This window comes from Squalius cephalus (assembly GCF_949319135.1).
Source record: "Squalius cephalus genome assembly, chromosome: 18".
NCBI classification, from domain to species: Eukaryota; Metazoa; Chordata; class Actinopteri; order Cypriniformes; family Leuciscidae; genus Squalius; species Squalius cephalus.
In genome coordinates this window covers 25418974-25433026 of record NC_137139.1, presented here as the reverse complement: position 1 = coordinate 25433026, position 14053 = coordinate 25418974, and the positions used below count along the sequence as shown (strand labels likewise).

General features: G+C 37.0%; 2 protein-coding genes across 3 annotated transcripts in view; both read left to right on the top strand.

Annotated features, from left to right (window-relative positions):
* Nucleotides 1-8102, top strand: part of hbs1l (HBS1-like translational GTPase) — a 30552-nt gene extending 22450 nt beyond the window's left edge. For both annotated transcript variants that reach the window (XM_079848207.1, XM_079848206.1), the window contains 8 exons: nt 1881-1998; nt 2578-2646; nt 2792-2896; nt 5129-5219; nt 5379-5487; nt 5585-5685; nt 6993-7137; nt 7250-8102. In XM_079848207.1, coding sequence (XP_079704333.1) covers nt 1881-1998; nt 2578-2646; nt 2792-2896; nt 5129-5219; nt 5379-5487; nt 5585-5685; nt 6993-7137; nt 7250-7261 — 750 coding nt within the window. In that variant the 3' untranslated portion in view covers nt 7262-8102. The remainder of the gene's footprint in view (nt 1-1880; nt 1999-2577; nt 2647-2791; nt 2897-5128; nt 5220-5378; nt 5488-5584; nt 5686-6992; nt 7138-7249) is intronic.
* Nucleotides 8103-9677: 1575 nt separating this feature from the next.
* aldh8a1 (aldehyde dehydrogenase 8 family, member A1) lies at nt 9678-13630 on the top strand. The gene is made up of 7 exons (XM_079849159.1): nt 9678-9922; nt 10444-10591; nt 11184-11339; nt 11430-11579; nt 11731-11987; nt 12538-12699; nt 12804-13630. The coding sequence occupies exons 1-7, from the start codon at nt 9785-9787 to the stop codon at nt 13254-13256; spliced, it is 1464 nt and encodes a 487-aa protein (XP_079705285.1). The 5' UTR covers nt 9678-9784; the 3' UTR covers nt 13257-13630.
* The last annotated feature ends 423 nt before the right edge of the window (nt 13631-14053 follow it).

Here is a 14053-nt window from a genome sequence, read left to right as displayed (position 1 = left end):
TGTATTGCGAGATTTTGGGGAACAACCTCCTTCCCTCAGTTAGAACATTGAAGATGGGTCGAGGCTGGGTCTTCCAACATGACAATGACCCGAAGCACACAGCCAGGATAACCAAGGAGTGGCTCTGTAAGAAGCATATCAAGGTTCTGGCGTGGCCTAGCCAGTCTCCAGACCTAAACCCAATAGAGAATCTTTGGAGGGAGCTCAAACTCCGTGTTTCTCAGCGACAGCCCAGAAACCTGACTGATCTAGAGAAGATCTGTGTGGAGGAGTGGGCCAAAATCCCTCCTGCAGTGTGTGCAAACCTGGTGAAAAACTACAGGAAACGTTTGACCTCTGTAATTGCAAACAAAGGCTACTGTACCAAATGTTAACATTGATTTTCTCAGGTGTTCAAATACTTATTTGCAGCTGTATCATACAAATAAATAGTTAAAAAATCATACATTGTGATTTCTGGAATTTTTTTTTAGATTATGTCTCTCACAGTGGACATGCACCTACGATGACAATTTCAGACCCCTCCATGATTTCTACGTGGGAGAACATGCAAAATAGCAGGGTGTTCAAATACTTATTTTCCTCACATATATATGAAATTGAGAATTGTCATTTTTATGCTTGACCTCATTCCAAAGCCAGCCGTGTTTAATATACATATTTATTATGTGAGAATGAGTGGAAAATGACAGAATTGTCCATTTTGTATAAAATTCTCTTCAAAAAATTAAGAGAAAAGAAGATTCTTTCATTGTAATAATGAAATATGGGCTACGGAAGAGAAACTGACTGCAGCCCTCAACTTTTTTACTAGTTTCAGCTTTGCTCAACTTTTTTCTACTATGTCTAGTTTCTAAAATAATATGAGTGCGGTGTGCTTTTTTTTTTTGCAGACATGAGTTTCAAGAAATTTTTAAATGTAAATTCAGCTCTGTTGCGGTCCTGGTGCACTAGGCCAAATATGACATGTCACCCACACCCAAAATTGATACACTTTTTTATTGTAGAACTATATACACAAATACAAATGCACTAAATAAAATAATTTAATAAATAGCTATTTACAATAAGCACTTAATAAATAAGTATTTAAAAAAAAAAAAGTACAATAAGCTAATAAATAATAAAATTAACAACTAGAGAACAGGCTGACTAAACTTAGCTGGAAATTTGTACATGGAATTATTCGACATACTAGGATGGATCCTAAATTTCTTTACAATTTAAAGGTACACTGTGTTATTTCATCAGTCAATCGTGGAAGTCTGATGATTGATGGCTTCTGGCAACATTAAATCCAAGAGAGAAGAGAGTTCTAGAGAAAGAGCACAGAGATTTTCAAGTGCACAGGGCAAAGTTTGAGGACACATGCAATACCTGAGCGATAGCAGAGCCACGAGACCACTGTGTATTTGAGAGCGCACTTCAAGTTTTGTGCAAGAGTGAAGGAAATCCGCCTGCGAGTGGAGAGATTTGTGCTTGTGCATTACATGGATACGCTCTCACGTTACAATAATGCACCCTGACATTTGTCATTAAACTGTGACAGTTTGTTGTTTTTTTGCCATTTTCTAGTATTTTAGCTTACACATTATCTTTGTTACATTTTATGGATCAACAGAACAATAGATGTTTTTGCGGTGAACTGTAATGATACGTGTTTTACTGTACGTGTCACCTCTGATGTGCTAGCAAGGTGTAATTGTGGCCAGTAAACATTCTGTGGCCTGTAAAATGTGGGTTATAAATGGTTTGGGAATGTAAAGCAACATTTCATGGCCCATTTCCACCTGCAAGTTGATTTGATCAGTCAACAGCACATGCCGCTATGGAAATGATCTGTGCTGGCCATGTGTTACAAATGTGCTTGTCTTTTGCAGGATTCTGATGTGTATTACATCCCTACCAGTGGCCTATCAGGAGAGAATCTGACCACTAGGTGCAAAGTAGCAGACCTTACAGCCTGGTACACAGGGCCATGCCTACTGGAACAGATAGGTGGGTGTTTATGTGGACACATTTGTGCAATTCTGTTTGCATGCACATATACTATGTATACAGTATAATATATTAGAATATAATGCAAAATATTACAAAATACAATATAATGTAATAGTTGCTTTATTTTTTTCGATAAACCAGGCAAATTTTAAATAGAGAAGTTTTTTTTTTGTGGGCAAAATGTTTTGTGTTACATGAGGGTGAGTAAATAATGATATGATAATGAACGGTCTGTAGAAGGTGTAACTGTGTCTAAATCATTTCTGCACCAGTGTTTTTCCCCCTTCAATAATCATGCTAATTAATGATCAAAGATTTAAAAAAATTGGAAATTCAAAAATGTCAAATATTCTGCATCAAGTTGGAACGGGCACTTCTGTGTTCATGCACATGGATGAGTGTGTAAGTGTAAAGTGTTTTCACAGAAGCTCTTGTCATGATTCTGATCTGATTGGTGGCTGAGCTGTGAGAATTCTCAGCAGTTTTACTTTTGACTCATCAAAACTTGATGAGGCAAACAGAAAACCTTCAGGCCACTGCATCTTTCCTCATCTCTCTCCTCCTGTCTGTTTGCAGATGCATTTAAACCTCCCCAGAGGTCAGTGGAGAAGCCGTTCAGGCTTTGTGTCTCGGACGTCTTCAAAGGTCAGCATGGGAACCCACATAAAAGCAAAGTGTACAAAATCTAAATGCACAAATACAGGATTTTATTAGATTCTGTGCAAATACTCTATTTTATAGATATCTATTTCAAATACTAAAATAGATCACCTAAACTCACTGTTTTCAGACCAGGGCTCTGGATTCTGTGTGACGGGGAAGGTGGAGGCTGGCTTCATTCAAACAGGAGATAAAGCGCTGGTCATGCCTCCTAATGAGACCTGCACTGTTAAAGGTAAACACACAGCAGCTTTATCAACTTATGGAGACATGCATTGCTCTAGATGGATATGCAACAGCACCCTCTTCTGGTGTTTTCATAAAGCACCGTGATTACTGGTTAATACTCCTTTAGACTTGTTTTAGAGCTTTTTTCCAGTCCTGTGACTAAGCAATGGATGCTGAATGTAGTAGACATGCACAATTTTGGCATTTGCCGGTGTATATATATATATATTTATGTTTCATTCAAGCAGTAAAATGCAGAAAGAAATCTAGTTTTAAATAGGCATGTTTACCACATTGATTTTTTTATAACTGAAAACAACGAATAATTATATTTAATCGTTTCCTTGCACCAATATAACAAATAGGGTTGTCGATTTAACACGTATATTTATTTAATTAGTTATGGATAAAAAATAATGTGTTAAAATGAACACATATAACACCGCCCCGCCCCAAACCTATGTAGGTCATCTGACGGACATTTCTTACAGCTAATAGCGACGTAGTCTCAACACACGTCTCGCGGACATCCTGTAGAATTCAACCAATCAAATTGCGACTTCGAAACTCCTGAAGTGTTTCCAGAAAAGTGTACCATATGCATCATACATTCAGCCAACGGTCCATGGGCGTGACGTCTGAGGCTGAGACTAATGGTGACAAGCGTGATGCAAGACAACAACTCAATGTGTGATAGAGCCAATATAATGCATTAATATACCCCTAAAATTCAATATTCAAAATACTGAATGACTTTTTGTCTCATATTTATATCAAATTATATAGTATATAGTAAAGCAATATCATTCAAGCTATGAGCGCAATATCATGTGAGTGCTGTTTTTATTCTGAAATGTGATACTGATTTTATACAACAATTCAATAAATAAGTTACTATTGTTATATTTTAGACACAATATTGTCTGTTATTGTCAAACGAAAAACATTACATATAAAGCCACAGCAGAACGATTGTGTGTCTCCAAGCTACACAGTGGTGTTTCTGAATGAATTCGCGTTTTCGGGTGAATCAATGATTCAATGGCCCATTCATAAAGAGAGCCATTTACTTAATTCCTGAATGAATCAGCAGTTTGAACAAATCAAATGAATGAATGACTCAATAACTTACTCATTTAGACATTTAGTGCCGCCTACTGGCAGTTTGTTTCTTGATTAGAATATTATTTCAGTAATAGAATAATATCATATTCCATATTAATAAAAAACCCATTAAAGGTTTAGTTAACCCAAAAATGGAAAATTCTGTAATTTACTCACCCTCATGGCTGTTGTAGCCTAAAAGTGTATGTTTAATGAATTCTATGTTGAATCAAATATAATATTTCTTTCTAAAGCTACTTTTTGTAATGTCTATTTAATGCTTTTCTCATTTAACAAAATGACTCATTAACTTTTGGGGGTAATTCCTAAGCCAAATTTGATGTGATTAATTTGCCATTAATAGAATTAATTACTCACCACATTGTGTAATTATAGATAAAAAAAAAAAGTAAATCGCTTGACCGCCATAGTAACAATACATGGTAATAAACAATAATAATGTAAAATGCAATATATAAATATGCAGTGTGCAATAATATGAAATAATATGCAATAATCATGTCTGTTTTTACTAAAACTTTTAAATTTATAAAGCATTTTTGAGTAATGGCACAAACAGATCATTGCATAAGTGTTTATCAGATGATTCATTGAAAGGATTTAAAGGTACACTACTTTTTTTTTTTTTTTTTTTTTTTTTTTTATGAAAAAAAATTCAAAACATCAATCCTTCTGTCTTACCCTAATTCACTATGTAACATATGGTAATGTTACAAGTGTTTATATTTTAGAAATGACAGGATGGTTTTCACAGGAAATTGCATACATGCGTCACTTGCCTGTGCGTGTCTTGTCACATTGCTTCTTTGACGCATGAATGGTGTGAGAGTGGCATATATTATTGGTCACAATGAACAAGCAGCTAAATCTCGAACCTCCGGGGAATCACTCATTTAAAAAAAAAACAGTCTCCTGGCAAAAAGAGAACACAAACAGAGCTTGTAATAAAACAAGAATCAACAACTGAGGGATTTGAAATGTTGTAAATGCGACGCAGAGAGCTAAACTTTTGAATGGTAATGTATTGCCAAGCCCTAATTGGGAATTTTTTCTTATTTAAAAAATAAAAAAATAAAGTGATGCATCCTTAAAATACAGTCGTCTCTCTCTCTAGGGATCACTCTCCATGATGAAGCATTAGACTGGGCAGCTGCCGGTGATCATGTCAGTCTAACTGTAACAGGCATGGACATCATCAAAATAAAGTGAGTGTGGAATGAATCACTGGTGTTGAAAGCATTCCTTTCCTTAGAGTATACTGTAATATGGTGGTTGTATAATGTTTTGATTATATTACATAATACTTGATTTGGAAACTTTCTTTGGGCACTTATGATTCTGTATGATCATGTTATTCTCTCTAGCATTGGATGTATATTCTGTGATCCCAAAGAGCCCATCAGAGCCTGCACAAGATTCCGAGCAAGAATTCTTCTCTTTAATATAGAGCTTCCCATCACGCAAGGCTTCCCTGTGAGAAAACACTCTCTCTGCGTTCAAACTTCTAGTATATAAACATCTCTGCATGTTTTTCTGCAATTATTCCTTGTATTTTGTGTTTGATTGTCAGGTGCTGTTGCATTATCAGACTGTAAGCGAACCGGCCACTATTAGGAAGTTAGTCAGTATATTACACAAGAGCAGTGGAGAAGTTCTCAAGAAGAAACCAAAGTAAGTGGATGAATGATATGGAATCATATATAGTATGTTAACACAAATTAAAAAGATTATTTATTCACCCTCATGTTGTTCCAAACCTGTATGACTTTCTTCAGTGAAACAAAAGCTTTGAAGAATGTGCTCAAAAGTGAACACCAACTGTAAAAGTAGTCCTTGTGTGCTATAGTACAAGTCCTCTGAATCACATATGACACTATTTGTATGATGAACACAAAATACACAATCTTTCTTCTGCAGTAGCTCTGAAATCTCATTCACGCTTCTGCATCAGTAGCTGTTTCCATCCAAAGTTGTGACTTCACCTCATGTGCAAAATTCGAATATTGCACATAATATTTGCGAATAAAGCACCGTTTCCATCTCAGATGTTCAAGTGACTAATCGTCACTTCCTGGGAAATTGGCGCAAAATACCTGTAATAAAAATGGAAGTTGCTACAATGGCTCTTTTTTTCCTACATAATAAATGCCGTCATGTTATCTTGCGTTTGGATGCCTGGTGTTTGGGAACACAATCATGTGAGAAGCTTCTGGGAGGGAATTAAAGGAAATTCCAATGACAGACTTTGGCTCGCGCATTTCAGAATGATCAAACCAACATTTGAGATGCTGTGCAATGAAATTCGTCAGCTGGTTAGTCGGGTTATCCAAATCACATCCTCTGTTGAGGCAAAGTAACATGACCTTTTTTTGTTGTGCATTAAGCGATTTATTTGATAAATGTGTTTACATCATAGTTTATGCGCATGTCTCAACTCAATTGAGCGCATACATTTTTTTATATACGCATTTTTAGAATTTATGCACATCTTGGCGTTATCCATTCAGAATTTTTTTTATGGGATAAACTTTTAAAAATACATTTCTGTAATTGAAATAAAGCTAAAATAAAATATAAATAGTAGATGTAAAACTTAAGAAACTTAAATGTGGAATTTTGCATTGGCAAATAACTGAAATAAGTTAAAGTTGAAGTAATACAATTATTTATGCTAAAACTGAAATAAAAATAAATCTAAATGGAAATATAAAAAAAAACTAATAAAAATGACAAAAGCATTTAAAATGATTATATTAGTATTTATTAATATTTTATGTATTAAGTAATATTAAAATGAAACCCATTTTCCAAGTTGGTGATTGGCATTGACACAAGCAAGAACCAATGGTGTTTGTTGTCATTTGCCTCTTTTTAATATCATTTTTGGATGTACTATTCCTTTAACGATGGTTCAGAATGGTGTTTTCGTTGAAGATTCATTATCAGTGTAATATTGATGTTGTATAAATGTTGTGCAGGTGTTTGAGTAAAGGACAGAACGCAGTGGTGGAGATTCAGACGCAGAGGCCTGTGGCTCTAGAGCTCTATAAGGACTATAAAGAACTGGGGCGGTTCATGCTGAGATATGTGGGCTCCACCATTGCTGCTGGAGTTGTCACAGAGGTAAAACACACTACATGTCCAACACATTCCTGTCGCAAAAAGCATACGCATGTTTTGATATTGCATCATAAGAATGTGACGCTTGTTAATGCTGATGTTTATACTGTTTTAGATCAAAGAGTAAGGACCAGTTGGAACTGGGAGAGCGGAGAGAAGTGCAATTTCCCCTTAGAGCGAACACACAAATTGAATGCACACAGATGGCAACCTGACAGTGATTCTAGCTACAGTTCATTTCATCTGTCTAAAAGCCCTAGAGTGAGCATGAATATGTGTGTGTGTAAAAGAGAGAATGCCTTTTGCCCTACTCTTCAGCTTGCAAAATACAACTGAACTGTAATTCATCCCAAGTTTCAACTCGAACCCTCCTAATAACACGCAGGAACAGACAGAAAGTCTGTCATTTGCTTCCATTCATTAATTACGTCACAACAAACTGAACTCATATTATTTTATTTAATATTTTATTTCGATTATTGTAAATGGCATTGTTTTTGACTAAAATGGCAGCGTATAATGGACATTTAGGCTTGGTTCAAGTGGAAGGATTTTAAGGTTAGTTATTCTGATTAGTTACGGATGTGTACATTTGTAAAAGGGGAAATAGAAGACAATAAAGTTTCGCATACGAGCGGGACAGTGTGTGAATGAAACCTGCCCTTCCATTGCTGCTACTCAGCCTTTTCCTGATCTTTAATGGGTCAGTGACACGAAAACCGGAGGATTGAGAACCAGTGGACAAAGGGATATTTCGTGAGTTAGGAGAAACTCATCCGGTGTCGGAAATCTAACAGTAATCGCTTTAAGGACCTAACAGACATGACTCTTACTCATCTGTTTTTGACTTGTTTATTAAGGGGTTTTAATTTAAAGAACATTTGTTTGGGTGTCTCGAAGCTGAAGTTGTTTGATCCAGGGAAAGCTTCTTCATCAGAAAAATAAAAGATATGAATCACTGTGGAAAACTTGTCTGTGTATTTTTGGGCCAGTAAATAAATACATAGTGTAAGCTAATTTGGCTTTATGACCCTGCTTAAAATTCACTAAAGTATTTTCTCTGGACAGGAATGTATTTTTCCTGCTTTGTTTTTCATCCCTACAAATTTTTTTTTATTAATTCTTGATTGAGCTTTTTGCACCTTTTGGCCTGATGCTGAATGACGTGAATCCCAACGCATTCATGTTTTATTAACTCTCTTTACTATTGCAGTATTATCTGATTTATGCAAATCAAGTAATTTCCCACTTATTCCAGAAAGTGTTCACAATTGCTCATTATGTGCTCAAATGCTAATAGATATAGCTAAAAAGTTGTTTTCTTCTGTGAGAATGTGGTGCTGTAATTTTCCACTTCACAATCAAAAGACTTCATGAATGCAGCGTGTTCAGAATAGATAAAGACCCGAAGACTATGACAAAAGCTTGGTTTTTAATCAGTTTGTCTCTGCTTCTTGTTTGTAGAGTAATACCCTGAAGAATTAATAGCATGTTTCCTCTGTGCTATGGAATATGCTGCTTCGACCTTATCCACCACGCAAGATTGTAGTTTAAGACTACCATCAAAAGTAAAAAAATTAGGGAACTTTGCTTGGCCTTTACCTCTGGGTTTATAGCTTTGGGTTTTGCTGGTTAAAACAAAATACTTTCTCAATTTGAGCTTTTGGGATATAAAGTATATGTGCTGCAGATGTTGGCCTATTAAAAGTGCATAGTCTTAAGGGATTCTGACATTAGTTCTGCTTTAAAAGCCTCAAAGATTTTTTTTGAAATACCTAAAAGAACATTCTTGACACTTGGTCTACTTTCAACTCATTGTTCTCTTTGATCCTCTGTTTGAATCATCCCAAATGATTGTCTAATGTTCTTTTCCTTCCTCAGATTTCCTGCATCACTGCCTATTATGGTATTTTCGGCATAATAAGGGTTGTCTTTTTTTCTGCTTGTTAATTCTCCTTATAGATGTTATTTTTCTTGGCTTGGTGGTTAATATCTTTATCTTGAGGAATCAGATTCGAACGTCCACCCACTTTACTCTAGGGTTTGTCTTTTGATTTAGAATGAGCAAAGTCTCACTCTCGAGTCTTTCTGCTCTTCTCCATAAAAAAAAAAAGATTTATTCTAATGCTGCTTCATTAAAAAATCGCTTTGCTAAAAATGGTTTAAATTAGCTTTTAATTCACCTACACTGTATATACGTATATGTGTGTGTTTATAACATCGACAGGTTTTTGCCTTTTAGTCATCTGATTTTATATTTATATTTTATATTTATAATTCTCATCAACACACACACATATACTGTGTAGCATTTTATATATAAGTATATATAAAATGTTATATATAACAATAAATGTTTTATATATACAAAATGTTATATACATTATATAGGCATATTCCCTTTTCTTGGAAATGTGAATAATATCTCAGAACCTCCAGCAAGTTAAGGTATTTTAATGTCCAACTCATGCTGAAATTAATCAGTGTTGACACATGTCTGCTGGTGAAGCCCTTTAGTTTCCTATACAACCTCTCATTTACTTGAGTAAACAGATTGCAAAAGAGTCCGGTGAAAGCTCATATGTGACAGCACGCTGACTGGTGCGCAAACATCTCGGATCATTTTGTTTGCAAAGCTGATTTTTCTGCAATGTCTAAAGATATGAAATATCTAGTGCTGGAAAACTATATCGGTGGGAAGTTTGTACCATGTTCCAAGCTAATGGACTCTTTTGACCCATCGACGGGAGAGATTTATTGCAAAGTACCAGACAGTGGACCTGAGGAGGTGAGGTTTTTCTCCATATTTCTCTTTTTTTTCTCAGGTTTTGTTGAATATTTGAAGATGTCACTTCTGTGCATGATCAGTTATGCACTGCGTTACTAAAAAAGTGCAGTTTTACCTTTAAAAAATATTTAACTACTCATACCATTATTTGGTTGAAGACACAAATTCTAAGAAAGTTCAGAGTAATAATTGCTTGCTGAGTCAGGGTGATGTACCTTTGGTCTCATATATTTCTTGCTGTAAACACTTCGGTCATAAAAGATTGGGCAACGCTCAAGGTCCAGTGTCTAATGATTAAGCCAAAAAAGCTGGAGCTCACACCATAAGAACTCGTGTGGATCAGTGGAACAAAATATGTTTTCTGATAATGCACTTAATAAAGCCTTTAAATGGCAAAAAAGGAATACATCACTCTTTTTTTTTTTTTTTCACCACACCATACTGGCCAATACAAAGCAAAACACCCCCGATCTCAGTTGTGAAATATATTGGTTGGTTAACCCTTTTCTCAATGGTCATAGGTGGATGCTGCAGTGAGGGCAGCCAAAGAGGCCTTTCCTGATTGGTCAGCTAAGAGCCCAGCAGAGAGAGCCAAAGTGCTGAATAAACTGGCAGACCTGATAGAGGCTCGACTGGAGGAGTTTGCCCAGGCTGAGTCTAAAGACCAGGGTAAAACACTACAGCATCTTAGTATAGGGGCCGGATGCACAAACTGCTAAGACTAGTCTTAAAAGTATGTCATCACATAACTGTTTTAAGTCAGTTACATAGTTTGGTCTAATTTGATACTAAAAAGTAAGACTGGTCGTCCCTTTAGCCGTTAGTTTGTCATACTAGTGCATAAGACACAGTCTTAACATAATGGCTATGTTTATGCAACCGGCCCCAGGACACACTAAACAGGTTAGACTGAAGAAGTTCAAAGCACTTACTACTGCACAATAGACCAAAGGTAGACTGAATTGAAGTGACTCAGCAATGTACTTTTTTCAGTAGCTGATAGAATATATAGAGAGCTGAGTGGCTGATATTTGTATAGATAATTATATATAATATGCTGTATACTGAATGTGTGTATACTACTGTTCAAAAGTTTTCCATCCATCCATCCATCCATCCATCCATCCATCCATCCAATCCCATCCCATCCCATCCCATCCATCCTTTTTTGTCACTGAACAATTTAATTTGGTTTTATTCAGTTCTTTTTTAGGGCTCTTAAAGCATGAAATGGACTCATTTCCTCTTCTCATTTTTCCAGGGAAGACTATAACTTTTGCCCGAAATGTGGACATTCCACGATCAGCGTACAACTTCCGTTTTTTTGCTTCATCTGTCCTGCATCACACTAATGACTGCAGTCAGATGGATCACATGGGCTGCCTCAACTACACAGTACGCTGTCCTGTAGGAGTGGGTATGTGTCAGATTCATACAGTACTATTACTCTCTAATGTAAATCACCCTCTTTCAGATGGTTTATGTCTGTTAAATTCCCTGTCTATAGCTGGTCTTATAAGCCCATGGAATCTGCCACTGTATCTCCTGACCTGGAAGATTGCTCCTGCTGTTGCTACAGGCAACACTGTGGTTGCGAAACCTAGTGAAATGACCTCAGTCACTGCCTGGATGATGTGTCAGCTATTGGAGGAAGCTGGTGAGGGATTTGTGTGTGTTTATCTTGGACAGATTTGTTAATTAGCTCATCTCAGGGTACATTGGTAGCTTTATTTTTCTCTTATTACTGGGATGCATCTGAATTGAGTGAATGTGTCTATATAATATGTGTGTGTGTGTGTGTCTTCTAGGCTTTCCACCCGGTGTGGTCAACATTGTCTTTGGTACGGGCCCACGAGCCGGGGATGCATTGGTGTCTCACCCTGACGTGCCGTTGATCTCATTTACGGGGAGCACGGCTACAGCAAGACTGATAACAGAACGCAGTGCGCCGCATTGTAAGAAGCTTTCACTGGAGCTTGGCGGGAAAAACCCGGCTATTATATTTGCTGATGCTGACATGGATCAATCCATCAGCACTACTGTACGATCCAGCTTCTCCAATCAGGTGAGCTCATGCACAGCTTGACCAATCAGGTTATATTTTCAGATACACATGCTTTTTGTTGTAAATAATGTGATGCCAAATCCAATCAAACTCCTGCAGGTGCTCCTGCTAATAATACTAAATGTTTTTCATCTAATATTTGTCATATTTTTATTTTTATTTCATATATTTATTTTATTTTTATATAGTTTTAGTTTTAGTTGATGATGATAACCTGACTCCATTTGCTGAGTTAAACATGCAACATATTGGAGTAACTGGGAAATATTTGATATATTTGTCTCAAATCTTTTTTTAATGGGATAACACCATGTAGTTCCGTTTTCTGCCACACTGTGGCGCTCAGAATACATCATTGTACTTTGTGTTCTCTCACACTCTTTCTCTCTCTTTCTCTTTTTCTCTCGCTCAGGCCTTCACATGGCACACACACAAACACATCATCGCTGTGCTAATATTTAAAGTGTCCATATATAATTAGTTCACAGCCCAGTGATAAATGTGAGAATTACTGAAGAACTTACTTGCATCTTTTCCTTTTCTCTCTCAGGGAGAGATCTGCCTGTGTACCAGCAGAATCTTCGTTGAGCGGAGCATTTACCCAGAATTCCTCACTCGTTTCGTGGAGGCGGTTCGTCGGTGGAAAACTGGAGTGCCCTCTGACCCCTCCAATGATAATGGAGCTCTCATCAGCAAAGAGCATCTACAGAAGGTCTGAGTCTTTATCTCTCTCTCTATTCATATAAAATAACATTTCTAGGTTTACAAACAGATACATACTTTTAAAACATCTAAATTGCCTGCTAACTCCTACAGGTTAAAGGTTATGTTGCTTTGGCGCTGGCAGAAGGTGCACAGGTGCATTGTGGGGAGGGTGTGGACAACCTTACCCTTCCTCAGCATAATGCAGATGGCTATTTCATGTTGCCCACCGTCATCTCTGGAGTGAAAGACTCCTCCGCATTGATGCAGGAAGAGATTTTCGGTCCCGTAACCTGTGTGACACCCTTCGATGAAGAAGAGGAAGTGATATCGCGGGCCAACGGCGTACGCTACGGCTTATCCGCCACGGTGTGGTCCCGAGATGTGGGGCGCGTACATAGGGTTGCTAGGAAACTGCAGGCTGGGTTGGTGTGGACCAACTGCTGGCTGGTCAGAGATTTAAATCTTCCATTCGGTGGCATGAAAAACTCTGGCATTGGTCGAGAGGGGGGGAAAGACTCATACCACTTCTTCACAGAGGTTAAAGTCATCGCCATCAAACACTGACACAGGATGAAGCAATGCATGCAGGGATACTGAATCACCGTTGTGTCGTTTCAAATCGGTGTGTAAATTATATAAAGGAAGCAATCAGACTTAATGTGAGTGGGAATAAATTTCATAAAAAAAGTGCGTCATAGTATTTTTGTTGATCGAATGTGGGTGAATCATTTTAATAGTCTTAAACTGTCATATTCATTAGCATAATTTTAAGATAGACCATGTGTTCAATGTTATTGCTTGGAATTTGCTGTTTCATAGCTTAGAGACTCAATGGAGTTTTCAGTTCTGATTTAATTATCGGCTTTAAATGTTTTTCCTTAAAGCTACACTGTGTAATATTTTAAGTTGATTTTTAGCAAAAAACACTTTGTTCTTTCAAAATTATACGTTCTCAATAATGTGTAATCACTTCAACCAACTAATCAAGTATTCTCGTAAGTGTAGAATCTGCCATTCAGAATACATACGAGCGAGTCGCTCGAATGGCGGCAGCCATGTTGCGCCTCCATCTTGAAAATACATTAGACAAAGAGGGACATACCTGGAAATTCAAGCTTTGCCTTTCGCGTTTTTACACTCAGTGGCATCGTGACGAATGCGAGGGGGAGATTACTCGCGACTGCCGGCAGATTTGAAATAATACGGCCACCGTAGGAGTTAAAACGCCCTCGGAATGGGAGGGGCTAGAAAGTAATATTCAGTTGGTAGTCATATACAATTTCACCGCTAGATGGGAGTAAATCCTACACAGTGTAGCTTTAAATAGCCACAAAAATTTACACAAATTAAATAGATGAACC